We start from the raw sequence: 26275 nt of genomic DNA, 5'->3' as shown, positions 1-26275 counted from the left end.
GATTTACATCATAAATCCAACAACTGTAGACCAAGATGCCTAACCCTTACTACAGGCCTGTCCATGAGGTAGTTCAAACTGAGCAAATTCCCGCTCTGCCCATAGCTGTTTGTATCACCCTGGGCAAGTTATTTAACCTTCCTGGGCCTTAGTCTCCTCATCCTTAAGATGGGAACACTGATAACAATACACTAAGATTCCATGCTCCTAATATTTAATCTGTCCCATAAGTTATAAACAAAAGTTTTGTATAATTACACTAGATCAATAAAGGGTTCCTGATAGGGGTGCCTGGGTGGCTCAGTTGGTTGAGTGTCTGCCCCAGGCTTGGATTGTGATTCTGGAGTCCTGGGACTGAGCCCCAAGTTGTGCTCCCCGCTCAGTGGGGAGTTGGCTTGTCCCACTGCCCACCCCCAGCTCGTGCTCACTCTCTCTCAAATAAATAAGATCTCAAAAAAAAAAAAAAAAAAAAAAGATTCCTGATAAAGTCTGGATTACCAAAAAATTGTAAAAAGTTTTTTTTTAAGATTTATCTATCTATCTATCTATCTATCTATCTATCTATCTATCTATCTATCTATCTGACAGAGAAAGAGAGGGAGTACAGAGGGAGTGGGAGAAGCAGACTCCCTGGTAAGCAGAGCCTGACACAAGGCTTGATCCCAGGACCCTGAGATCATGACTTGAGCTGAAGGCAGACATTTAACCACCTACTGTAAAAAGTTTTATTTTCTCAGATTACTGGGCTTAACAGAAGTTCATGTGCAAAGTAAATAAACTATTAAAAATGAGGATAATAATAGCATCTAGATTCAGACTCTCAGTTTCAGGATCATTTGTACAACCAGAACAGGAGGGAAAAAGCACAGCTTACACATCATCAACTCCTGCACCGAAGCACACTACAGTGCTGTGTGAACAATCTGTGGTGCCATGTGTTACAATGCTTACCTGGCTAACACCGATGGACTGACTGCATTGAGAGGACGACAAGCTGCCTAGAACCTTAAAGTTCTTCAGGAGCAGCAAAAAGCCTGCAACTGCAGATTTTCGGGCATCAAGCTGGCTAGCTCAGGGACAGAAAGAGTAGTTAACAAATAGTACTAAGTTCACAGGAACAGGCTTCTGCATCAGAAAAATCCAGTTGGTTCTGTACAGGGAAGGAATAAGCCATGAAGCACAGAGCAAAATAAAATGAATTTATGTACTCAAAATAAGCCATCAGCTGTTCCTGGCAGTTTTGTGGTAGAGGAATTCGGCTGACTCTGCACTATCTACTCAACCTCAAGACACTACCTATACTTTCTTCTACATGGAGAACAAGCACAGGAGTATAGAGAAGCTATCTGATGGGCCAATAACTCAAATATAAATATGAAATAGCAAAGGGAATTGTTGATTTTCTGTGTCTGAAGGACCACTTCCCTTCTTCACAGAGGAGTACAGTGTTTGAGGCTTTGTCAACTCTCCATCCAGAAAAATGATATACTCATCTGAGTGAGGCTCTGATTAATTCATGGACATACTACGACATATACATCTTGGCCTCTGGGTAAGGAAGGAATAACAAGTCAATTCTAGAAGAGGGATAATGGCATATGGTTACTTACTAGCTGTTCCCCTGGATATCCACAAGTACAATGTAATAGAGCCAATGTGATACTGATCATCTTTTATTTAAAGTACCAAATGCTTTCCACCTATTAGTGGGCTCATAATACTTTTTAGAAGGTAGTATCATCATCTCTAGCTTATACACTAAGAAATAAAGGAAGGAGGTCAGGAGGCATTGGCTAAACCAAAAAACCTCAGACCACTTAACAGTTAATATGGTCTACACTCACTAGACCACAGTTTTGATGTTCACTAGATTGAGTTTCCTGAATATTTTAATTAAGATGTTTTCCTCTTCAGAACTATCGCCAACTGGCACTGGAACCTTGTCCTGATGATTACTGTAGGGGCAGAGTACATGAGATCAAAAGCTTGAATTATAGCCCCACCAACCTCTGTTTGACTTCTGGAAAGTCACCTATATTCTCTAAGTCAGAGTTCCTGATCTGTATGGTGGAAACTATAATAATCCTGGTTTTATATGTTTACTCTGAAGATTGAATAAGACGATTGAATGAGGAAGCCTGTACTTGGCACAAGGCCTTATTGATGAAAGCTGTTCTGTTGGGTCGGACATGTGCATGACCACTATTAACAGGTTGTACAAGAAGACGGCAGGGAGGACAGTGAGTAACATCAGAAGGCATTACTTGCGAGGGTCTCATGAGATGCTCCATACCTAGCAAACATGGCTTTCCGGAGGACAAGTATCAAGGAGTCTCTCACGGACATGCTGACTTTGAGAAGAGGCTGAAAGACAAAGAATAAGTGGGAAAAATAAAAAGAGACAAAGAATAAGTGGGTAAAAAAAAGCCTTAGCTCATTTCTACCTAATACTGCTATAATTTGGCTTATAGGAGGAAATTTGGTTGTTTTTAAATACATGTTTCAGTATGACACTTAGTAATAAGGACAATAGCATACTTTTAATTATTAAATTTAAACTAATTGTGAATGCTTTTAAACCTATTGTCCTCAATTAAAAAAATATTTTATTTATTTATTCATGGAAGACACAGAGAGAGAGAGGCAGAGAGACATAGGCAAAGGGAGAAGCAGGCTCCATGCAGGAAGCCTGATGTGGGACTTGATTCCAGGACTCCAGGATCACGCCCTGAGCCAAAGGCAGATGCTCAACCACTGAGTCGCCCAGGCGTCCCTGTCCTCAATTTTCTAATCACTTCACTGACTTGAAAATGAGTCAAAGGAGAGAGCATTGTGCCAGGAAGAAGGGGTAAACTTGGAAACATCGAGTCCAGCTCAGGGTTCCTGCCCTTTTAAAACAAAATTTTATGCTTTAGTATCAAGGGATATAGAATTTATCACATTTATGAAGAATTCCATTAGGTAGAGTTCAACCTCAGTTTTGTCAAGTTCCTAAGGAGTAAGAAGACTTACCTGCACTGCCTTCAGCAGCCCTTGTACAGTTTGAAGGGGCAGAAAGGATAAATAGTCAAAAGTTTCTGTGACTTTAGAAGAACAGCTCTGAAGAACTAGGGGTGCATACATGATGATACTTGAAAGCAGATCTGAAAAACAAAATCTATAGTAAGTTGCCTCAAAGCATAAAGATATTTCTTTTTCTTTTTTTGGTATTTTTTTATTGGAGTTCGATATGCCAACATATAGTATAACACAAATAAAAGAAAAATAAATATGGGAAAAGAAATGGTAAAAAGTTTTTGGTTTCTTTTCCCAAGTCAAATATATCACAAAATAAATTTCTCTGATCCTATATAATTTTTCTATGGTCAGTGTAACCAGAATACTTCAAACTTTCTTCTGTGATAATATTAAGACTACAAAAATTAATCTAAAAGAAGGGAAGAAATCCATTAGACTGACAAGTAGCAGATGTCTTCCTATTTCCAGGCTAAAGTAAATCAAGAGATATCTATGAACTTTTATTATGTGTAAGCACATATACATATATAAATAAATATATATAAATATGTATGTAGATATACAAAATATAAATATACAAAACCATAAAGCATGGTTTCTCTTCCTTCAAGAATTTTAATTTAGTTTGGAGTCAAGAAAAATATATCTTGAAAGAATGAAAGAGGTAAATAACAGATCAATACCAGGTATCTAATAATCCCAAATACAGTTTATTTCCTAGCAAATGTTAAAGAGAGAGTCTAAGAGGAGCTCAAAGAAGAGGAGATCATTATGAATTGGTGTGCTTTAGGAGAGTGAAGAGGAGAAGAATTTAAACTGGATTCTGAAAGAAGGAATGCTAAGGAGAGATGGAAAAATATGAAAATGATACAAATGTCTCAAGATGAAAAATTTACTGGACGAGAACAATAGCAGAAAAAAAGATTTGGGAACTTCAAGTTATACTAATACAAACGATTTAAAACAAAACAGTAAAAAAGACTAAAAAAGAAAATCTATGAGCTACATTAACAATGTGGGGCAGCCTACTATATACATAATGCTGTGGGGCTGAGGGAGATGTGGGGAGTGTGTGCTGGTGGGAAGGAGATGACAGAAAAAAATTTTTTAAGAAATAATATATCAGGATGTGAGGGTGATCTGGCTGCAACATCTGTCACCCCATTGATTGCCAGGGTTGATTCAGCTGATCTGGCTAGCTAGGCGGGTGTCCCCTTCCTCCCTCACTGCTCCTTGTGCATTCCTCCTGAAGCTGCGTGCTCGGTCGAAGAGGACGACCATCCCCGATAGAGAACTATTCTTTGGTCAAGGGTATATGAGCAGCTGTGCTCCCCTGCTAGAACCTCCAAACAAGCTCTCAAGAAATAATATATCGGGATCCCTGAGTGGCGCAGCTGTTTGGCGCCTGCCTTTGGCCCAGGGCGCGATCCTGGAGACCCGGGATCGAATCCCACGTCGGGCTCCCGGTGCATGGAGCCTGCTTCTCCCTCTGCCTGTCTCTGCCTCTCTCTCTCTCTGTGACTATCATAAATAAATAAAAATTAAAAAAAAAGAAATAATATATCAAAATATGCCAAACTTTTTAAAAAAAATATATACATTTTTAAAAATTTTTATTTATTTATGATAGTCACAGAGAGAGAGAGAGAGAGAGAGAGGGGCAGAGACTCAGGCAGAGGGAGAAGCAGGCTCCATGCACCGGGAGCCCGAGGTGGGATTTGATCCCAGGTCTCCAGGATCGCGCCCTGGGCCAAAGGCAGGCGCCAAACCGCTGCGCCACTCAGGGATCCCCAAAATATGCCAAACTTAATGAAAACCAAAAACCTACAAATCTAAGAAGCTTGACAAACTCCAATCACCGGAAACATGGAGGAAGCTACACTAAAGCACACATAATTGCTTAAAACCACCAATAAAAATCTGAAAAGAAAAAAATTATATAGAGAGGAACAAGGATATTAATGAAAGTTGACATTAGAAATGATGAAAACCAAAAGAACAGTAAAGTAACATCTTTAGAGCACTAAAAGGAAAAAACCTTGTCAATTTATTTTTTAAAAAGATTTTAAAAATTTATTATTTATTCATAGACCTGGAGAGAGAGAGAGAGAGAGAGGCAGAGACACAGGAGGAGGGAGAAGCAGGCTCCATGCAGGGAGCCCGACGCAACTCGATCCTGGGACTCCAGGATCGCGTCCTAGGCCAAAGGCAGGCGTTAAACCACGGAACCACCCAGGGATCCCCAAACCCTGTCAATGTAGAACTCTATACCCAGCAAAAATATCTTTCAAAAAGCTAACACTAAATGAAGACTTTTTGTGACACACAGAAGAATCCAACAACGGTAGATCAACAGTATAAGAAAGTTAAAGGTAGTCGGACAGAAAATGATACTGGATAGAAATCTGGATCTAGGGGTGTTTGGGTGGCTCAGGGGTTGAGCGTCTGCCTTCAGCTCAGGACATGATCCTATGGTCCCGGGATTGAGCCCCACATCAGGCTTCCTGAATGGAGCCCCTGCTTCTTCCTCTGCCTTTCTCTGTCTCTCATGAATAAATAAATCTTAAAAAAAAAAAAAGAACGAAAGAAATCTGGATATACACAAAAGCACCAGAAATGGTAAATGCATGGGTAAAAATAAAAGATATTTTCTTATTTTAAAAAATTTGAAAGACAACTGACTGTTGAAAGCAAACATAACAACAATGTAGATATAATTCAATAACTAAAGAAATAAAATGTATGAGAACAGCACAAGTCACAGGAGTGGAGGTAAGAAATGGAGGTATACTGTTGGGGTATACCACTACTTAAAGGTATTAACTATAGTAAGTTAAAGATGTATCATAAACACTAAACCAAACACAAAAGAAAATAAAACAGAGGTGGAGGCAATCAAATTAGCAAGATAAAATGGAATTAAAAAAATTTCAATCCAAAAGAAGGCAGAAGAGGAGGAAAATGGAAACCAAGTACAGAAGAAAAAAGAGCCAGATGATAATCACATTAAAAAAATCATATTAAACGTAAATGACGTGCCCTGATTTAAAAAGTCCAAGATTATCAAAAAAGATTTAAAAAGACGCAATTGTATGTTTTCTATAAGAAACTCATGCTAACTAAAAAGATATAAATAACTTAAAAGCAAAAAGATGGGGAAAAGAAAACCCATGCTATCACTGATCAAACAAAAACTGCAGAGGAGAGTCTGGATTGTACAGTAGGTTAGGCATCCAACTCTTGGTTTTGGCTCAGGTCATGATCTCAGGGTTGTAAGATAAGCCCTGCATTGGGTTCCGGGCTCAGCACAGTGTCTGCTTAAGATTCTCTCTCCAAAAAAAAAAAAAAAAAAAGGATTCTCTCTCCCTGTCCCTCTGCCCCTCCTGCTCATGTTCTCTCTCTAAAACAAACAAATAAATAAATCTTAAAAGAAAACTGGAGAAGTTATATTTATATCAAGGTAGACTTCAGAACAAATAGTATTCCCAGGAACAAAAAAGATCATTTCTTTTCTTGTTCTTTTTTAAAAAGTTTTTATTTATTTATTTGACAGAGAGAGTGCATGACAGCACAAGGGCAAGGGCAGAGGGAGAGAAAGAAGCAGGCTCCTGGCAAAGCAGGGAGCCTGATGTGGGGCTCAATCTCAGAACCCTGGGATCAGGACCTGAGCTGAAGGTAGAGTCTTAACCAACTGAGCCACCAGGCACCCTAAAAGATCATTTCATACTGATTAATAGGTCAATTAAGCAAGATGACATAACAATCCTAAACAAGTATGTCTCTAATAACAAAGTTTAAAAACACATAAAGCAGGAAAGGATAGAACTAAAAGAAACAGACACATTGATAATTACAAAGCAGATACCTCAATACTCTTTTTTTTTTTTTAAAGATTTTATTTATTTATTCATGAGAAACACACACAGAGAGGGGCAGAGACACAGGCAAAGGGAGAAGCAGGCCCCATGTAAGGAGCCCGATGTGAGACTCAATCTCGGATCCCAGGATCATGCCCTGAGCCAAAGGTGGATGTTCAACCGCTGAGCCACCCAAGTGTCCCTCAATACTCCGCTCTTAATAGTTAACAGAAGTAGACAGAAAATCTTAAAAGGACATAGAAGATTTGAATCATCTGATATAATTGAGTTATGGAAAACTGCACCTAACAACAGCAGAATACATATTCTTTCCAAAGTAAACAGAACATTTTTCAAAATGGACCATATTCTGAGAATTATAAAGCAAGTCACAATAAATTTTTAAAAATTTATGTCGTAGGGGTGCCTGGCTGGCTCCATTGCAAAAGCATGTGACTCTTAACCTTGGGGTTGTGAGTTTGGGCCTCACACTAGGGGTAGAGATTACTTAAATAAATAAACTTTATAAAAAACCATTCAGTTGGAGGCAGTATGTTTTATAACCACAAACCAGAAATGAACAACAGAAAAATATCTGGAAAATTTTCAAATATTCAAAGACTGAACAATATACTTCTAAACGACAGATGAGTTGGGATACCTGGGTGGCTCAGCGGTTGAGTGTCTGCCTTTGGCTCAGGGTGTGATCCTGGGGTCCTGGGATCAAGTCCCACATTGGGCTCCCTGCATGGAGCCTACTTCTCCCTCTGCCTATGTCTCTGCCTCTCTCTCTGTGTCTCTCATGAATAAATAAATAAAATCTTTAAAATGATACATAGGTTAAAGAACAAATCACAAGGGAAATTAAAAAGTATTTGGAACTGAATGAAAATTTTAAAAATTTATGGGATGTAGCTAAAGCAATTTTTGATGGAAATTTATAATTTAATGCTTGCTTTGGGATAAAAAAAAAGTCTCAAATTCATGCCCAAGCTTCTAACCAAAAACACAGATTAAACCCAAAGTAAGCAGTAGAAAGGCAACAAAAAAGAGCAGAAATAAATGAAACTAAAAACAAAAACAAGGAGAAATCCAGTGAAACCAAAAGCTGTTTTTTTAAGATTAATAAAATTGATCAATCTCTTGCTTCAGTGAAGGAAAAAGAAGATGCACATCATGGCTATCAGGAATAAGAATACTGATGTGCGTCAATACAGAACATACAGTCATTAAGAGGAACACATTCTCAACAACTTCATGGTAAATTTGATAAATCATATGAAATGGTGAAATTCCTTTAAAGACATAAACTACCAATGTTCACCCAGATTTAGAGAACTTGAACAACAGTTTTTATTAAGCAAATGTTAGTTAAAACCCTTCACACAAACAAAAGGAAACTTGAAACATCAGGAAGAAAAAGCAATGTACACATCCAAGTGAATATAATAGACTACAAGCTGGCATACTTTTTCCATAAAGGGCCAGATAGTAACTATTTTATGCTTTATTGACCACATGGTATAAATGACAACTATGCAACTCTGTTAGTATATTGTAAAGGCAAGATAGATAACACACAAATGATCGAGCTTGGCTATATTCCAATAATACTGTACTATAAACTCAAATCTACATTTTTCATAGGACATGAAATACCCTTCTTTTGATTTTTTTTTCAATCACTTACAAGACTAAAATAAACCCAAAGCAAGCAAAAAATAAGAAATAAGAAGCAGAAGGGCATCTGGGTAGCTCAGTCTGTCAAGCATTCAACTCTTGGTTTTGGCTCAGGTCATGATCTCAGGGTCATGGGATCGAGTCCTGTGTCAAGCTCAGTGCAGAGTCTGTTTGAAATTCTTTCCCCCTACCCCTCCCTCTGCTCCTTCCTTGGCTTGTACTTTCTCTCTCTCAAATAAATAAATGAAATTTTTACAAAAGAAGAAGAAATCAAAGAAATTGTAAACAGAGAACACTGGAGAGCATCTAAGCCAGAAGGTCATTCTTCAAAAGATCAGTAAAACTGACAAGTCCCTAAGCCAAACTGATAAAGAAGATGAAAACCACTGATATCAGGAATGTTTTGATTTATAGGTGACATGATTTCTATATAGAAAATCCTAAGGCATTGCCAAAAAGCAATTATAACTAATAAAGTGGGTTTAGCAATGCTGCAGGATATAAGATCAGTATAAAAAAGAAGCCGTTTCTATTTCTACATGCTAACAGTTAACAATAAGAAATTGAAATTTTAAAAATACCATGTACAATAGCATCAAAAAAATGAAATAGGGATAAAGCTGAAAGATATGCAAGATTCACATTGAAGTTTACAAACATTGCTAAAAGAAATTAAGGAAGGTCTAAATAAAAGGAGATCTCTACTGTGTTCACGGATGGGTTGGAAGACTCATATTATTAAGATGTCAACTGTCTCCCAAATTGATCCATAGATTCAAGGCAATCTTAATCAAAACATGACCAGGTTTTTAAATTTAATTTTTTAAAGTTTTATTTATTTATTTATTTATTTTTAAAAAGATTTTATTTATTTATTCATGAGACACACAGAGAGCAAGAGCGAGCGAGTGAGCGAGCACCAGAGACACAGGCAGAGGGAGAAGCAGGCTCCATGCAAGGAGCCCAATGTGGGACTCGATCCCGGATCTCCAGGATCAGGCCCTGGGCTGAAAGCAGTGCTAAATCACTGAGCTATCCGGGCTGCCCCTGCCCAGGTTTTTATAATTAAAAAAAAATTTTTTTTTTAATTTTTATTTATTTATGATAGGCACACAGTGAGAGAGAGAGAGGCAGAGACACAGGCAGAGGGAGAAGCAGGCTCCATGCACCGGGAGCCTGACGTGGGATTTGATCCTGGGTCTCCAGGATCGCGCCCTGGGCCAAAGGCAGGCGCTAAACCGCTGCGCCACCCAGGGATCCCTAAAAAAAGTTTTTTTTTAAAAGATTTTATTTATTTATTCATGAGAGACAGAGAGAGAAAGAGAAAGAGAGAGAGAGAGGCAGGCAGACACACAGGCAGAGGGAGAAGCAGGCTCTATGCAGGGAGCCTGACATGGGACTCAATCCCAGGTCTCCAGGATCAGGCCCTGGGCTCAAGGCGGTGCTAAACTGCTGAGCCATCCGGGCTGCCCTCTGACCAGGTTTTTTAAAATAAAAATTGACAAGCTAATTCTACAACTTATTTGGAAATGAGATTTTCCAAATAGAAATTTGGAATTTAGATTAACCAAAATTATTTTGAAAAAGAACAAAATTGAAAGATTTACACTTTTTCATTTATTACAAAGGTATAGTAATCAAGACAATAACAGATAACTGGAACAGAAGATTCCTAAAATAGACCCATATTTATATGGTTGGTTGATTTTAGCCAAGGTGCCATGGTAATTCAATGAAAACAAGAAAATCTTTTTAAAAAATTGTGAAGTAACTGGATAGCCAAATGGTGGGGGGACGCTGTTACTTCACATCACACATAAAATTTAACAAAAATGGATCACAGATCTAAGTATAAGAGCTAAAATCATAAAGCTTCTAGTAGAAAACATAGGAAAAAATCTTAGTGAATCTTTGTGATTTTATTTGGCAAAGATTCTTTAATACATGACATAAAAAGCAGGAACTATAAAAAGAAACTGATTGATAATTGACAAGTTAAAAATACTTGCTCTTTAAACAACACTGTTAAAAAAATTAAGTCAAACCACAGACTAGGAGAAAGTATTTGCAAAACACATATCTGACAAAGGACTTGTATTTAGAATATGTAAAGAAGTTTTACAACTCAGTAATAAGGGGGCAAACAATTCCATTTTTAAAAATTGACAAAAGATTTGAACAGACATTTGAAAACCATGAGATACTATCATGCACCTATCAGAATGACTAAAATTAAAGACTAACCATACCAAGTATTAGTTACAATGTGGAGTGACTAGCAACATCTGGTAGGAATATAAAATGGATTACCACTTTGGAAAGCAGTCTGGCAGTTTTATTAAACGTAGATCTCCCATATGATGCAGCATTCCACTACCAGATATTTTCCCAAGAGAAATGAAAGCATATTTCCTCAAAAGATTTACACCTGAATGTTCACAGCAGCTTTATCCATAATAGCCCCAAACCAGAAACAACCTACATAACCTGTCCACAAGTGAATGAATAAAAAAGTCGAGATTATATTCTCAGCAAATAGTGTACTACCAACAATAAAAAGGGATCAACTACTGATACATGCAACAACCATGGAAAAATCTCACAAGAATTATGCTGAGTGAAAGAAGCCAGACAAAAAAAGGAGTGCATACAGTAGGAGTCCATTTACATACAATTCTAAAAATGGTAGCTGTACATGTCAAAAGTCATCAAACTGTTATGCTTAAATATGTATATATTACTGTACTTCAGTTATAATTCAATAAAGCTGTAAAGAAAGAAAAAAAAGTAGAATAAAGTGTCAAGTACTGAACTTTGTAAAATCTTGACACTTAAGTATAGAAGGAAAAGAACCATTAAAGGAGGAAGAGAAGAACTGATCACATGCAGGGTAAGAAGCAAACTGTTAGTTATCAGAGAACCTATCTAAGCAAGTTTCAGGGGAGTTATAAACTGTGTTGAAAGAAGAGAAATTAGGAAAGTCAGTGGCTAAGAAAAGACCAGTGGATTTGGCATTAGAAGATATGCATCAAACTACAGAGAGGAGAATTGAAGCCAGAATGTCAAGGGTTAAAGGAACGGGAGGTCAATGAGATGCAGTGTAAGGACAATACTCACTGGAGAAATAGTAAAACTGAAGAGACTGAGCTGATGCAAGATAGAAGTTTCACTCATCGGTTATATGCTCCTTTCCTTCTTGATGACCACAAACAATATAAATACACTTATGGCTCATTGGCATTATAATCAAAGATATTGGACTAAGCTACTGCAACATTAAATTTTTTTTTCCAGGACCTGGGCACCTGGGTGGCTCAGTCGGCTAAGCATTTGACTCTTGATCTCCACTCAGGTCTTTTTTTTTTTTTTTTTTTTTAAAGATTTTTTATTTATTTATTCATAGAGACACACACACACACAGAGAGGCAGAGACACAGGCAGAGGGAGAAGCAGGCTCCATGAAGGGAGTCTGACGTGGGACTCGATCCCGGGTCTCCAGGATCCCGCCCTAGGCTGCAGGCGGCGCTAAATCGCTGCACCACTGGGGCTGCCCCATCCACTCAGGTCTTGATCTCAGCATTGTGAGCTCAAGCCCTGCGCTGGCTTCTATGCTGGGCACGGAGCCTATTTAAATAAAAAATTCCAGGGCCAAAACAGTATATTTGCATGAAAATATTCCTTAGAACTTTCACACCTTTTCACAGTTCAATACCTAAGTAATGACTGATGGGAGAGGATGCTCTAGTAACAACCCTGTTGAGTACTTGCTCCAGAATTTCTTGTCTGATCATCTCATGGATCTAAAAAAATAGAACAGTCAATAAAATATTCCATAGTGACCTTCAGCTTACAATTGCATCAATTCATGTTAGGCAAAACTTGACTATTTCAAAGACAAATACAGTGTGAGTCATCTGGAAAGACAGAATCACTTAATTCTATCCTCATTCTGTTCTCAGAAGATTCATTAGCAGGGTGAACTACCATGTTTATTAGCCTAAGAGAGAGCTCACACAAAAGTATTGCCATGTCTTAGGTTCAGCATCAAAAAGGAAAACTTCTACTTAAGGTATCCATTACATGCCAATACTCATTATCTGACAGTATGCTATGCATGACTTTCATCTTAAAATTTAAAAGCCCATGAAAACTTCTGGAAATCTCAAAAATCTTAACCAAACCCTTCCTCAGTTTCTGGAAGCACAGCAGTCACCTAAAAAAAAGACCTGTTTTAAACTTTCACTCAAATTTTCATTAAAATTCTTACCTCAACTTGATTACTTCAAGGTACAGACTAATTTCTTTCAGACTTCAGAATAACAATAGATTATTAGTAAATTATATGCTCTACAGATGCTTTGACAAAGACAACATAACATCTGTGTGAAAGCAAAGAGAACCTCACTAGTTTAAAAAAAAAACATTTAAAATAAAAAATATTAAAATCTCTTACTCTTTTAATCAGATTACTATTAAAAAGGGCCGTTTATATCATCTAACACACAACAGTCAAGGACTATTATATGCATTCGCTTCATAGTTCTGGATCAGAACACTAGATTCACATTTAAATTAGTCTCCAAATAGTATATTCAGCACATACTTTTGGCATGTAGCTATATTAATTCGATGTCAAGAAAATGACATAGAGGAATCATTAACAGAGTTGTTTGGCCTCAGACATAACCTAGCTTTTGTTTTAGTTGAAAGGAAATGCATTTTTGAAAGCTATTTCAGAAATTAAGATTGAGAGGACAGTTGTTATATAGCAATAGATTTAAAAAATATAAGAATTATTTTGGTTTCTTTAAAAACAATGAACCAATAAGCATGATTCTTCAAGCTTGATGTAGCGACCTAAAAGATTATCTTTTATATAAAGTAATAGCGTCCAAAAGCACCCCCTAAAACAGAAAATGATCAAAAATGATTTACTACTAGAGGAAGAAGAGGAAATCATGGAAAGCTAATTTATATTCAAACTTCTAAGAAGCAGAAAAAAGGAGAAATTAAAATAAATGAAGAACTCATATAAATAAAGGATGAAAAAGTAAATATTCCAGCTGGATCTGTCATGTTTTAATTACTATCCCAACCTCTGTTCCTGGAAACTGCTGCATACTCAAATATCCTTGTCCTCCGAACTCCCAGACTAATGTCATGCCCTGTTGATAATATAATTTTACAGAATTAACTGGAGACTCACCTTAAAAGTTTCCAACAGAATATTAGCTCCCAGCTTACATGCATGCTGGTTTGGTATTTTAGAAAGACTTGAGCTGGTTTCAATAGTCTTTCCATCAAGAATCTTCTTTGGCCCATATGAATCCATCAAAATGAAGCCAAATTCTACCAGGCCCTGAGTAACATGATCCCAACTATGAACACTGCAAGAAAACAAAGCTTAGTTAAAAAGAAAAACCTTCACATTCACTGCCATATTTACACATTTCTCAAAACTTGATCTGGATCACCAACACTCTTCACATGAACCTTTTTTTTTCATGCGTACTTATCTGTTGGATTTTGGAATTCCTGTCAGTATTTCCACTGAGAGAACACTGGGAAAATCCAGAAACTACAGAATATTCAAAAACATACAGATGAAACTAGAATATTTCAGTGTACTAACCATTACATGTTTCCATTCAGGATTTCATGACTCAAGTTAATTGTTGCTTCTTCTATTTCCCCCATGACACTAACAACACTTATATTCTATCCATGCTTTAAAGTTTGCCTCTCTCCCTAGACTGAGTTTCTACATGGTAGAGACCCATCTTGTAGTCATATTTCTACCCATACAGCCTGGCTTAAGACTAACATTTAGAAGGCACACAGTAAATATTTATAGCATGAATATTTACATTCATATTTATATATTTATATCACATGCACACTTATAGTACAAATCAATGTATGATCTGGTTTCAAAAACATGAGGTAAACCTACAAATAACCTTTTGCACAGCAGCAGAATCCTTGGTGATTTTATAACTTTTAATGTTACCCACAGTACTGGAAATGATACGCTTACAATAACCTCTATATTATTATATCTACCTGCTAAACAGCAACAGATTATAATATAGGATTAAAGAATAAAGGCCACACTTGTGAAAATTCTCATAATATTTTGACAGATTTTAATAATATTCATACTCTGGAAATCTGGGATCAAGATAATAGACTGAGCTCATGCTCTATTTTTCTTACTCCCAATACCTATAAATGATGGAAAAGATACACATCTGTATGTATGTGGCTATATAAGGTGCACATACACAGTCCATAATATGGAAAATTAAGATGTGTTTTTGACTGACGAGAAATTATAAAGAATCCTTAAAAAGTGAAAGAAATGTAACACAAGAATGAAAGATGAAGCCACAGACCACATGGTGCAAAATGAAGGGGTAGTTCCCAAAGCAGATACCTAAAGTAGATATGCTGGGAACTGGAAGGGACTTTAGGGCAACTGGGGTGAGGACTAGCTGGAATTTCCCAGCACGAACAGTTAGGTACACAACATTCTTCTCTACCTTCTTCCCCAACAGCCCACTGCACCCCCAGTTTATGGTAAGAAGTGAGCAAAAATGAGGCCTGTCCTTAGGTGGGATCTGTGAGTAGAGGAGCTTGGGCCTCAGTGGTGGAGAAGCACTCTGAGAGTATGGCAACATGCTGGAGAATTAGGGAGGTCAGCCCCTGGCATATCCCACCACTATCTTCACATCAGAGGTAAACCGTATTAAACAGTACAGCACTGTCAGACAAACTAACGGTGAACACCAACAACGAGACAACCAATAATCACCAAATATAAGGGAAAAGAGCACGTTGAAAGAGAAGCACCAAAATTCAATGAACACCTGAGGGAAAGGGTTAATGGAACAAAAAGAAGATTTTTAAAAGTCTAATAAATACCCTTAAGTGATATTATAGCATGAAACAAAAAATAGACTGTTATGAAAAAAACAATTGGAAATGTTAGAAATGAAAAACATGATTGCTAGAGTGTAAAACTCAACAGATAAACCTAAAGGTAAAATAAACAGAGCTGAAGAACAAATTAATGAAATAAAAGAATCAAGGGATTTTTGTAGAATTTCACATAAAAAGACAAAAATATGAAAAGCTTGAAAGAAAAATTAAGAAACGCAGCACACAAGGACATTCCAACAGCTAACAGGAGGGAATGGAGATAAAAAAGGGAGGGATTAATTAAAGAAAATAAGGAGAAAAGCAGAGTTTAGGACATGAATCCTTATAATTGAAAGGGCATGTATCAAGCAGGAATGAATTAAAAAGGAATCTATGTAAATTGTGTTAAATTTCAGAACATCAAAAATAGAAATGAAGTCTTGTAAGTGCCCATGAATATTATCTGCAATAGTACAAAGAATCAGGTAATCAGACTTTCCGTCAGTAATTCTAGATGCAAAAAGACAACAGAAAATGATTATAAACCTAAAATTTTATGTCAAACTATTGTTCAGTGGGAGGGCAAAAATCAAAACATTTTCAGATATGACAATACTCAGATTATTGCTTAACAATCTTTATAAGGATTATTGAAAGAAGTGGATAAATATGTGTACTAAGGTTCTTTTTTTTTTTTTTTTTTAAAGATATTTATTTATTTATTCATGAGAGAGAGAGAGAGAGAGAGAGAGAGAGAGAGAGAGGCAGAGGGAGGAGAAGCAGGCTCCATGCAGGGAGCCTGATACGGAACTCGATCCCAGGACTCCAGGATCACGCTCTGGGCCAAAGGCAGGTGCTCAACTGCTGAGCCACCCAGGTGTCCCAAAATAGATTTGTTTAGGGGCACTTGAGTAGCTCAGTCACTTAAGTGTCTGCCTTCAGCTCCCTGCTTGACAGGGAGCCTGCTTCTTCTGACCCTCTCCCCAACTCATGTTCTCTCTTTCCAATAAAAAAATCAATCAAATGGATTTGTCTAAAACTGCTGATTCAGTTTCATTCCACCGGCCCTAAACTTCAACAGTTAAAGCAAATAAAACTTTTAATGTGTGTGTGCGTGTTTTTTTTTTTTTTTTTTAACTCACCTAAAAAGCCAATAAAGACTCAGACCAAGAAAGAGTTGTAATATCATGACAGGGTCAAAGGCACCTAGTTTAGTTTTGTATTCTTGCTATCAAGGTGGCCAAGAAATCAAATCTTGGGATTTAAGGATTTTTTGATACAGGAAAAGTTTGCTTGACCAATTTCAAGGGATTAAACCTCAATGTGTGAAGACAACAGCCACCATCATCAGTTCTCTCTGCTGAGCCCCACATATGACATCATGGTGCATTTTCTAACACTAAAATACCTTATGAACCTACTGGGGTTTGGTTCAGGAACTCACCTATTCTTTACGACTTCCAAGATCATGGTTGAAACACAAGACCTTTGAGTGACTAGATTCTGAAGAAATTTTGAACCTTGAAGAAGCTGAAGATCTTTAAAGCTTTTTACAACTGAAGCTTTTAAAAGGTCAAACACCTAAAATAATGAAAGAAATAGGAAAATGAAGCAAAAAATAATAGCCCATGCTTTAGAATCTTTACTTTGTTAACTTCCTACTTGCTGCCATATACTGGTGTCCCTAAGATAGCTATTTTACTAGCTGAATATGATACAAAAATCATGACTTTCAGTGGGTGTTTAAGAGTTGAAGACAGGTAGGCATTCCTTAAGAGAGAAAAGGGCTGGAGCCCCTGAGTGGCCTCACTTCGTTATGTGTCTAACTCTTGATTTCAGCTCAGGTCATGATCTCAAGGTTGTGAGACCATGTCAGGCTCCACGCTGGGTATGGAGTCTGCTTAAGATTTTCTTACTCTGGCACACCTGGGTGGCTCAGTCATTTAAGCATCTGCCTTCAGCTCAGGTCATGATCACAGGGTCCTGGGATGGAGCCCCACATCGGGCTCCCTGCTCAGTGGGGAGCCTGTTTCTCTCTCTCCCTCTGCCCGTCTCCCTGCTTATGCTCTCTCTCTCAAATAAAATCTTAAAAAAAATTTTTTTTCACTATTATTTAAAAAAAAAAAAATTCTTTCATTCTCCCACTCCTTCTGCTCCTCCCTACCTGCCTTGCTCTCTCTTCGAGAGAGAGAGAGAGAGAGAGAGAAGAAAGGGGTAAAAATCAGTATCAATATTACCCACAATCAGGGAACACACATGATAAAAAAAGGGAAAGTAGTTTATATTTCCATATTTGCAACGAAATGGTTCTCATTAATTTCAACTCAATCAGGGACAACTTCTTAGAAAGCTGCAACATCACAGACCGCAAGTGAATTCCCAGCTAAAGTTCCCATCTCACCACCCGGACTGTGTGATAAGCTTCCACTCTGATTCCCATCTTACCACTGGGCTTATCACCCACAAGAAGTAAAGGTATAAACCAAGAACCTGAGACATCTCCAGGCAGCTCCCAGGAAACAGAGTGGGCCTACACACCTTACAGAGGACTTTTCTGCCAGCAGAAGGCTAATAAAGGGTTCTTGTACTCCATATCAACTACAGAAAGAACCAAAAAGTCAGTAATGAATACCTGTTCCTCATATCTTTGTATTCTTGTTACAGAGAGCAGGAGGGCAATGCTGAAGGGACATATGTTATTACTGAAATCTTGTCCTGCCTACAGAGAAACCAAAAAGGAGTCATTATTTACATCTTAAAAGAAGAACAAAACCTACTGAAAACAGGTCCTTAAATGGATCAGAAACCTGAACTTAAGACCTAAAACTGTAAAACTTTAAAAACAAAATGTATTGGAAAATCTTTAAAACTTTGGATTCAGTAAAAATTATTTAGATACAACCCAAATGCATAATTTATAGCAGAAAAAATTGAAAAACTGGACCCCATAAAAATTCTAACTTTAGTGCTTCAAAGGACACCATTAAGAAAACAGATGAGCCACAGGCTGGGAGAAGTACTTGCTAACTATATACATGATAAAGGACTTAGAATACATAAAAAATTCTTAAAATTCAAGAAGACACACAATCAAAAAATGGGCAAAAGATTTAAATAGACATTTCCCCAGAGAAGGCAAAACACACAAAAAAATGCTCAATTATCAGTCATTAAGAGACTGTAAAGAAAAACAGTGAGATACTGTTTCACACACACTGAAACAGCTATGATAAAAAAGACAGTAACAAATGTTGGTGAGGATGTTCAGAAATAGGAACTCTCATACAGTGCCAGTTTGGGAATGCAAAATAACCACTTTGGTGGTTTCTTAAAAATGTAAACATATATTTATCACTTGTAGGTGTCTGTTCAAGAGAAGTGAAAACACATGTCCACAAAAAAGACCTGCATGTGAATGTTCATAACAGCATTATTCGTAACAGCCCAGAATTGGAAACAGTTCAAAAGTCCATCAACTGGTGAACAGCTAAACCAACTGATAGATCGACACGATAGAATACTATTAAACAAGAAAAAGGAATGAAATACTGACACGGGCTACAACACATGGATAAACTTTGAAAACTTGATGCTAAACAAAAGAAGCCATACACAAAAGATCATATACTGTATGATCCCATTTATAGGAACTGTCTAGCAAAGGTAAATCTATAGAGACAGTAGATTAGTGGTTGCCTGGGCCTGGGACGGGAAAACTGGGAATGGGACTTCACAATAAATGGGCTGAAGGATCTTACAGGGTGATGAAAATGTTTTAAACCTGGATGACGGTGATGGTTGCACAACAAGGTAAACTTATGAAAAATTACTGCATTGTAAACTTAAAATGGGTGAATTTTATGTTATGTAAATTATGTCTCAGAGAAAGACAAATACCATATGATTTCATTCATATGTGGAATTTAAGAAACAAAACAGATGAACATAGGGGAAGGGAAGGAAAAAGAAGATAAAAACAGAGAGGGAGGCAAACCCTAAAGAGACTTTTAACTCTAGGAAACAAACAGGATTGCTGGAGGGCAGGTGGGTGGGCAGATGCAGTAATTGGGTGATGGGCATTAAGGAGGGCACTTAATGTAATGAGCCCTAGGTGTTATATGCATCTGATGGATCATTACATTCTACCTCTGAAACTAATAATATACCATATGTTAACTAAATCGAATTTAAATTTAAAAAATAAAATAAAGGGATCCCTGGGTGGCGCAGCGGTTTGGCGCCTGCCTTTGGCCCAGGGCGCGATCCTGGAGACCCGGGATCGAATCCCACGTCAGGCTCCCGGTGCATGGAGCCTGCTTCTCCCTCCTCCTGTGTCTCTGCCTCTTTCACTCTCTCTATGTCTATCATGAATAAATAAATAAATCTTTAAAAAAAAAAAAATAAAAATAAAAAATAAAATAAAAATTAAAAAATCATATCTCAGTAAAATTTTAAAAATAGGTCTTTGAGGCCTAAAATAAATGATAACCAAAAGACAACAACACCCAAAGACAAAACAGAAAACCAACAAACAAAAATACAGTGGAGTAGACCAAGAAACACAAAACTTGGTGAGTGGTGCCTGGGTGGCTCAGTACATTAAGTATCTGCCTTTGGCTCAGGTCATGATCCTAGGATCCTCCTCCTGTTTAGCAGGAGCCTGTTTCTTCCTCTCCAGACTGCTTGTGCTCTCTCTGGCTATATTTCTCTCTCTCAGGTAATAAATTAAAAAAAAAAAAAAAAGAAAATCTCTGCTCAGCAGGGAGTCTGCTCCTCCCTCTCCCTCCGCCCCCCCCTTGTCCCTGCTTATACTTTCTCCAAAATAAATAAATAAAATCTTAAAAAAAAAAAAAGAAAGAAATACAACAGAGAGCCCAATGCGAGGCTCCATCCCAGGACCCTCAGATCATGACCTGAGCCAAAGGCAGACGCTTACCTGATTGAGCCACTCAGGTGCCCCTGATTTCTAACTTTTAAATGATCCCCCCTCCAAAAAAATTAATAATAATAATAATAATAATAATAACATATGCAAGAAAGTGAAATAAAGTAAATGTGGCAAGATATTTAAAAACTGGTGAACCTAAATGAGAGGCATATAGATGCTCACTGTGCTACAGTGTTTCAAATTTTCTGTGGGTTAAAAATTTCTAAATAAAATGCTGAAGGAAAAAATAGGTCCTTTATCTGTATACTACTTTTCTTTAAAAGAGTTTGAAACACTTCTGGTTTTTACCTTACCATTTCACAAATACTTAATGATAAATGACTTATTTTCATAAAACCCCATAATATACTACTAAAAATAGGCAATATCCCAATTCTTAAATGGGGAAACAGAGCTCAAGGTTGAAGCTCACATAAGAGGGGATCCCTGGGTGGTGCAGCGGTTTAGAGCCTGCCTTTAGCCCAGGGCCCGATCCTGGAGACCCGGGATCTAATCCCACGTTGGGCTCCCGGTGCATGGAGCCTGCTTCTCCATCTGCCTATGTCTCTGCCTCTCTCTCTCTGTGACTATCATAAATAAATAAAAATTAAAAAAAAAAAAAAAAAGCTCACATAAGACGACAATGGAACTATGATTAAATGTTAAGCTTCCTGCTGAACAGTCCCCATTTTTTTTCTTTTTAAACATCAAAACATTTAAGGCATAGTTTTAAAATGGAATTTGCTTAAGAATGTAGTGACATATATTTCCTACTTTCTTTTTTTTAATTTAATTTAATTTTTAAATTTCCTACTTTCAAAGTAAAAGGCACCCTCTAAATCCAGGGTCATCGGCCCCAGGCGTCCCCGCCCGCGTCCCTCCCGCCGTGGCCGCCCGGGACCTCCGACCTGAGCCATGTTCACCCGCACCCACGCCCGGGGGCCGCGCACGGAGCCAGGCCTGCCGCAGGGTCCCTGCCCCGGCGTGGAGGGGGCGCCCCGGAGCCCCGCGGAGGACAGCCCCGGGCCCGCCGCCCCCCAGGCGCATATACCATGATAGCACCCAATGAAAACCGAAGAAGTCAGATACAAAGGATTGCTGAGCAAGAGCTGAAGAATCTTGAGAAGTGGAAGGAGCAACATAGAGCGAAGCCTGTTAACCTGGTGCCAAGGCGGTTAGGTGGAAGCCAATCACAGGCTGAAGTCCGGCAGAAACAACAACTCCAACTGATGCAATCTAAATACCAGCAAAAGCTAAAAAGAGAAGAATCTGTGAGAATCAAGAAGGAAGCAGAAGAAGCCCAAATCCAAAAGATGAAGGCAATTCAGAGAGAGAAGAGCAATAAACTAGAGGAGAAAAAAAGATTTCAAGAAAACCTCAGAAGAGAAGCATTTAGAGAGCACCACCAATACAAAACTGCTGAGTTCTTGAGCAGACTGGACACAGAGTTGCCAGACCGGAGTACCCGTCCAATTGCTTTTCCTGACCCACAGTCTTCAACTTGGGCCAGAAGCCGGGCTTATAAGGATTCTCTAAAGGAGGAAGAAAATAAAAAATTGCAAAAGATGAAGGAGGAACAACATCAGAAGAGGGAATTACTGGAATTTAACCAACAGCAACAGGAGGAAGCAAGAACCAAAATCCACCAAGCTGAACACAGGAGGGTAAATAATGTTTTTCTGGACCGGCTCCAAGGCAAAAGTCAACCAGGTGGTTTGGAGCACTTTGGAGGCCACTGGAATATGAATAGTGGTAACAGCTGGGATGTGTGAGAAATATTTACTTACATCTGTCCTTTGTCAACTGACCTTGAAGGACCTCACTTGATGCTTTTCCTTAATGCTACTTTGTTTACCCTTGCTATTTTACCTTGACTTCAAATTGCCCACCTACTCAGCTGAACAATTGAGGATGACCAGTTTTTCCCTATCATTATTTATGGGTGTTCGCAGGAGCTGCTTGCTAAGCTCATATTAAATTTCTACTACCAGTGGAATTTTACACTATTTTCCTCATTGGTTTCACATGTTGTTGGAAGCATAATTACAGCAATGTTAGTATGATGAAAAAGGAGGGAATCATTTGATAGTCTCACGCTTGCAAGAGCTTTGGACGCTACATGCTTGTCTCTTTAAGCAGCTAATTCTTATGTAATTCTCAGATCAGGTTTGGGGAAGCTTTGGCATTTTTTAGATTTTAAGCTCTATGTAATCCGGGGTACAAACTTGGGCAAAAGAAAATGATAAATCTTTTATACTCTTTTAAATACATTTACAAATAAATTTTGAAATACTTCTAAAAATAAATAAATAAATAAATCCAGGGTCATCGTACAATGCTTCCACTTGTCTTCTATAATTAAGGGATATCAGAGAGGCTTGAGTTCAAATATCCGTTTCATAAAGAGATCCTAGATCACCATAAGTCTGTAGCTACCTTTAAGTGCTTCAGGAGTTCTCTGCCTAGTTCACAGTCCAGTTTGATGGCAAACACGATGTGTAGGATAACGGTGCCTTCAACATGACGAAGTTCACCTGATGGCACAGTAACAAGATCCAACAGCCTAAAAGATTCAACAGAAAAGGATGAGCTACAGTTTGAGCAAGAGACAAAAGTACAGACAGTACAGTTGTACAGTTGGTCAGCTGAACAAGCAGACCAACTCAAGGTGAATTCATACTATCACTGGAGGCAGCAAATAGAAATTCTACTGCTCTATTCCTGCTCCTTTATAACAAAACTTGACAGAATTGTCTATTGTCATTAATTACACTTTTTTACCTCTTCTCAGTTAAATCCAATTCAACCAGGCTTCTGCCCCTCTCCACCCACTCTCCTCAAATTGACTATTCTTGTAAATTACAAATGACCTCTATGTTGCCAAAACCAATAATCTAGTTCCACCTTAACACCTCAGCAGACATGAAACAGTTGACAATTTCTTTCTTGAAACACTCTCTTCTCTTCTGGTGTACTGTCACTCAATTCTTCTCCATTTTTTTTTTTTTTTCCCTGCTGGCTCATCCTCGCTTTACGTGGTGGAATGCTCCTGAGCTCAGTCTTGATTTTCTTTTTCTTCACAATTTCCCTAGGATTCCCCAGTCAGTCCTGTGGCTTTAGTTCTTTCCAATCTCTTATTTCCAGTCCTGACCTCTCCCTCTAACTCTAGACTCTCTGCTTAATACCTCCATATGGGATGCTAATACACATCTGAAACTTAACATGATTAAAACTGAGCTTATTTTGTCTTACATCTGCTTTTCAGTCTTTCCTAACTCAGTATATAAGACCACCTTCTAATCAATTGCTCAAGCCAAATAACAAAGTTACCCTAGAGTAGAAGCGGTAGGCTGCAATTGGATTAACAGCATGAGCTCTGCAGCCAAACTGCCCTGATTGAACTCTCAGCTCTACTACTATATATAACCTTGGGATATTCCTTAATTCCTCTGTGCCTCAGTTTCCACATGCATAAAGTAGAAGCAAAATAGGGTTCTTGTGAGGTTAAGGTGCTTAGAACAGCACCAGGCACAGGTGCTTCAGAAAAAATCTTTTTCAGACACGTTAACTATTCCACTAGCTGAGAATGTTTTCTCTGATTTATATATTGTGGTTCTTATCATTCAGGCTTCAGTTAAAGTGGCACGCTCTCCAAGAGGTTTCCCTTGACCACTCAATGTTAAGTAGCTACACTGTCACTATCACTTCATCCATTTGAGTTACCTGCATAGCACTTCCTAATATTTTTATTTATTTCCTGTTCTCTTCTCACCAATACTTAAACTCCTGGAGAACAGGGACCTTGCCTGACTGGTTCATCATTGTAGCCCCAGGGCCAAAGAGTTTCTGGCTCAGAACAGATAAAAATAGCTTATTAACTTGCAATTTACACAACAATTACTGCTCTGCTCCTGAAGAGCTGTAAATGAGCAAGGCGAAGAGGCTGCTTTAGTACTGAGCAGCTCAGAGAGGACTAGGGAAGTTCTGTGCTGAGGTGAAGGTAGGGACTGGAAGGTTAAATAACAAGGGTAAAACACACATAAGATGCAACTGTAAAAAAGATTTTATTTCTGTACTGTATTACTCACTCATCACCACTCTGTTCCTCATTGTGCTGCTTATCTAGCTCGCTGAAGAAAGTTATGATTCCTTCCAAAGCCCTCCTTCTGCTTCCCTAAAAAAATACAGAACAGGTAAGGTCTCCTCATAAAAGACAAGATCACCAAGTTGAACTTCCTAAATAGGTAAATTACAACCTGAAGTCACACTAAGCATTTATAGAATTTTTTTTTGTTGTTGAAATTGTGTTTGAAATGCATCTTAGTGTTAGACTTAGGTTAAGGGGCCGTTAGCCCACCCTCTTTGAGATCTTCATCCCTTCTGCTACCACGCATACACAGATTGTGAGAGTACAAGAGTCATATAGGTTTCTGAGGCTGAGAAGCATGATCCTTTTACCCATCATATCATCAGACATGAAATGAAAGCATTTATGCCTTAGTATGTAAGCCAAGAGTATGAAAAGCTGAATGGCCCAACTGATCATTCCACCAGAGATATAAAAAACATCTGTATATTTGTTATTTATACCTTTGAGGAGAGAACCAGAAGCTGATAGACAAGAGGTGGTATTTCTTGAAGATTCAACTTGGAGAACATTCTCAACACTTTTTCCATCACAAATTCCACCTCTTCTGCAGTCAGAGGGACATCCCTGTGGATCAAAGACTCTCAAGGCCAGAGCTATGGCCTAATTTGGGAGATACCAGAATATTATAACTGACCTTTGGTTTTTATCAAAGAGAGAACTTTATTTTTTTTTAATTTTTATTTATTTATGATAGTCACACAGAGAGAGAGAGGCAGAGACACAGGTAGAGGGAGAAGCAGGCTCCATGCACGGGAGCCCGATGTGGGATTCGATCCCAGGTCTCCAGGATCGCACCCTGGGCCAAAGGCAGGCGCTAAACCACTGCGCCACCCAGGGTTCCCCAAAGAGAGAACTTTAAAGGGGACCAAAAAACTTACATAAGCAAAGTCACATTGGAAAAGAAACCATAGTTATACTTTAAATAAGCAATTAAAGTAAAAAGAGGGGAGAAAATCTTAGAAAAGAGAGGTACAAATACTCTTAATTGGGGGAAAGCAGTGTGTGAGCTTCCTAAATTTCAATTTCTAGCAGGCAAGTTCAAATAGCAGGGTATAAAGAGAAAAGGGAATAATGATACTTACTTGAACATGGAAGTGAGTTGGATTACATATTGCCGATCCCATCTGGTTAAAGAAAATGACAAGTATGAAAATTTATCTCAATTTAACTTATTTGCATATTACTTTGAAAAAATTAATAAGGAGGGAAAAAATTAAGGCCATTTCAAGTACCACCGGAAAACAAGATAAAATAACCAATGAAATAACAGCTTTTAACCTCTAAAACTATAAAAATAAAAGTCTGGTGATAGTACTAGGAATTTTTGGGAAACAAATGCTCTCCACATACTGTTTTAGATAGTATATACTGATATAACCCTTCTGGAAAGACAAGCTGACAATACTTATCAAGTTTAAAAATGCAAATAACCACAGATCCCCTAATTAGTATTAGAAATATATCCCAAGTACATGCTTATATAAGGTCACCTAGATATCTAAGGATGTTCATTGCAACACTTTTTATAGTAGCAAAAAACCCAAATTACCATATATTATTTGTTGGGAAAAAAAAAAACCCTACTCTTAACAACTGGAGATTAGCCACTTACAACAGAATAGCATGGAACTATTAAAAAGAATGATGTAGAGTTGTATATACCGACATGAATAGATGTGTTAAATGAAAAATGCAAGGTGGGATCCCTGGGTGGCACAGCGG

The 26275-nt window shown here is 37.9% G+C and overlaps 1 protein-coding gene and 1 pseudogene across 6 annotated transcripts in view; one reads left to right on the top strand and one right to left on the bottom strand.

Moving 5' to 3' along the window:
* FANCI (FA complementation group I) overlaps positions 1–26275 on the bottom strand; it is a 74556-nt gene that overhangs the window by 33035 nt on the left and 15246 nt on the right. For 3 of the 6 annotated variants that reach the window (XM_072799706.1, XM_072799724.1, XM_072799715.1), the window contains exons 7-17: positions 25636–25677; positions 24994–25117; positions 24492–24577; positions 22840–22966; positions 18109–18195; positions 16921–17057; positions 13762–13942; positions 12268–12355; positions 3013–3143; positions 2294–2364; positions 952–1066 (exon numbers count right to left, since the gene is read on the bottom strand). In XM_072799706.1, coding sequence (XP_072655807.1) covers positions 952–1066; positions 2294–2364; positions 3013–3143; positions 12268–12355; positions 13762–13942; positions 16921–17057; positions 18109–18195; positions 22840–22966; positions 24492–24577; positions 24994–25117; positions 25636–25677 — 1189 coding nt within the window. The remainder of the gene's footprint in view (positions 1–951; positions 1067–2293; positions 2365–3012; positions 3144–12267; positions 12356–13761; positions 13943–16920; positions 17058–18108; positions 18196–22839; positions 22967–24491; positions 24578–24993; positions 25118–25635; positions 25678–26275) is intronic. The other 3 variants (XM_072799725.1, XM_072799726.1, XM_072799727.1) reach the window with 3 other exon arrangements.
* Positions 21386–22717, top strand: LOC140617734 (epithelial-stromal interaction protein 1 pseudogene; annotated as a pseudogene).

The sequence above is a fragment of the Canis lupus genome, chromosome 2 (genome assembly GCF_048164855.1).
Source record: "Canis lupus baileyi chromosome 2, mCanLup2.hap1, whole genome shotgun sequence".
In the NCBI taxonomy this organism is placed as follows: Eukaryota; Metazoa; Chordata; class Mammalia; order Carnivora; family Canidae; genus Canis; species Canis lupus.
This window is presented reverse-complemented; position numbering and strand designations above follow the sequence as displayed.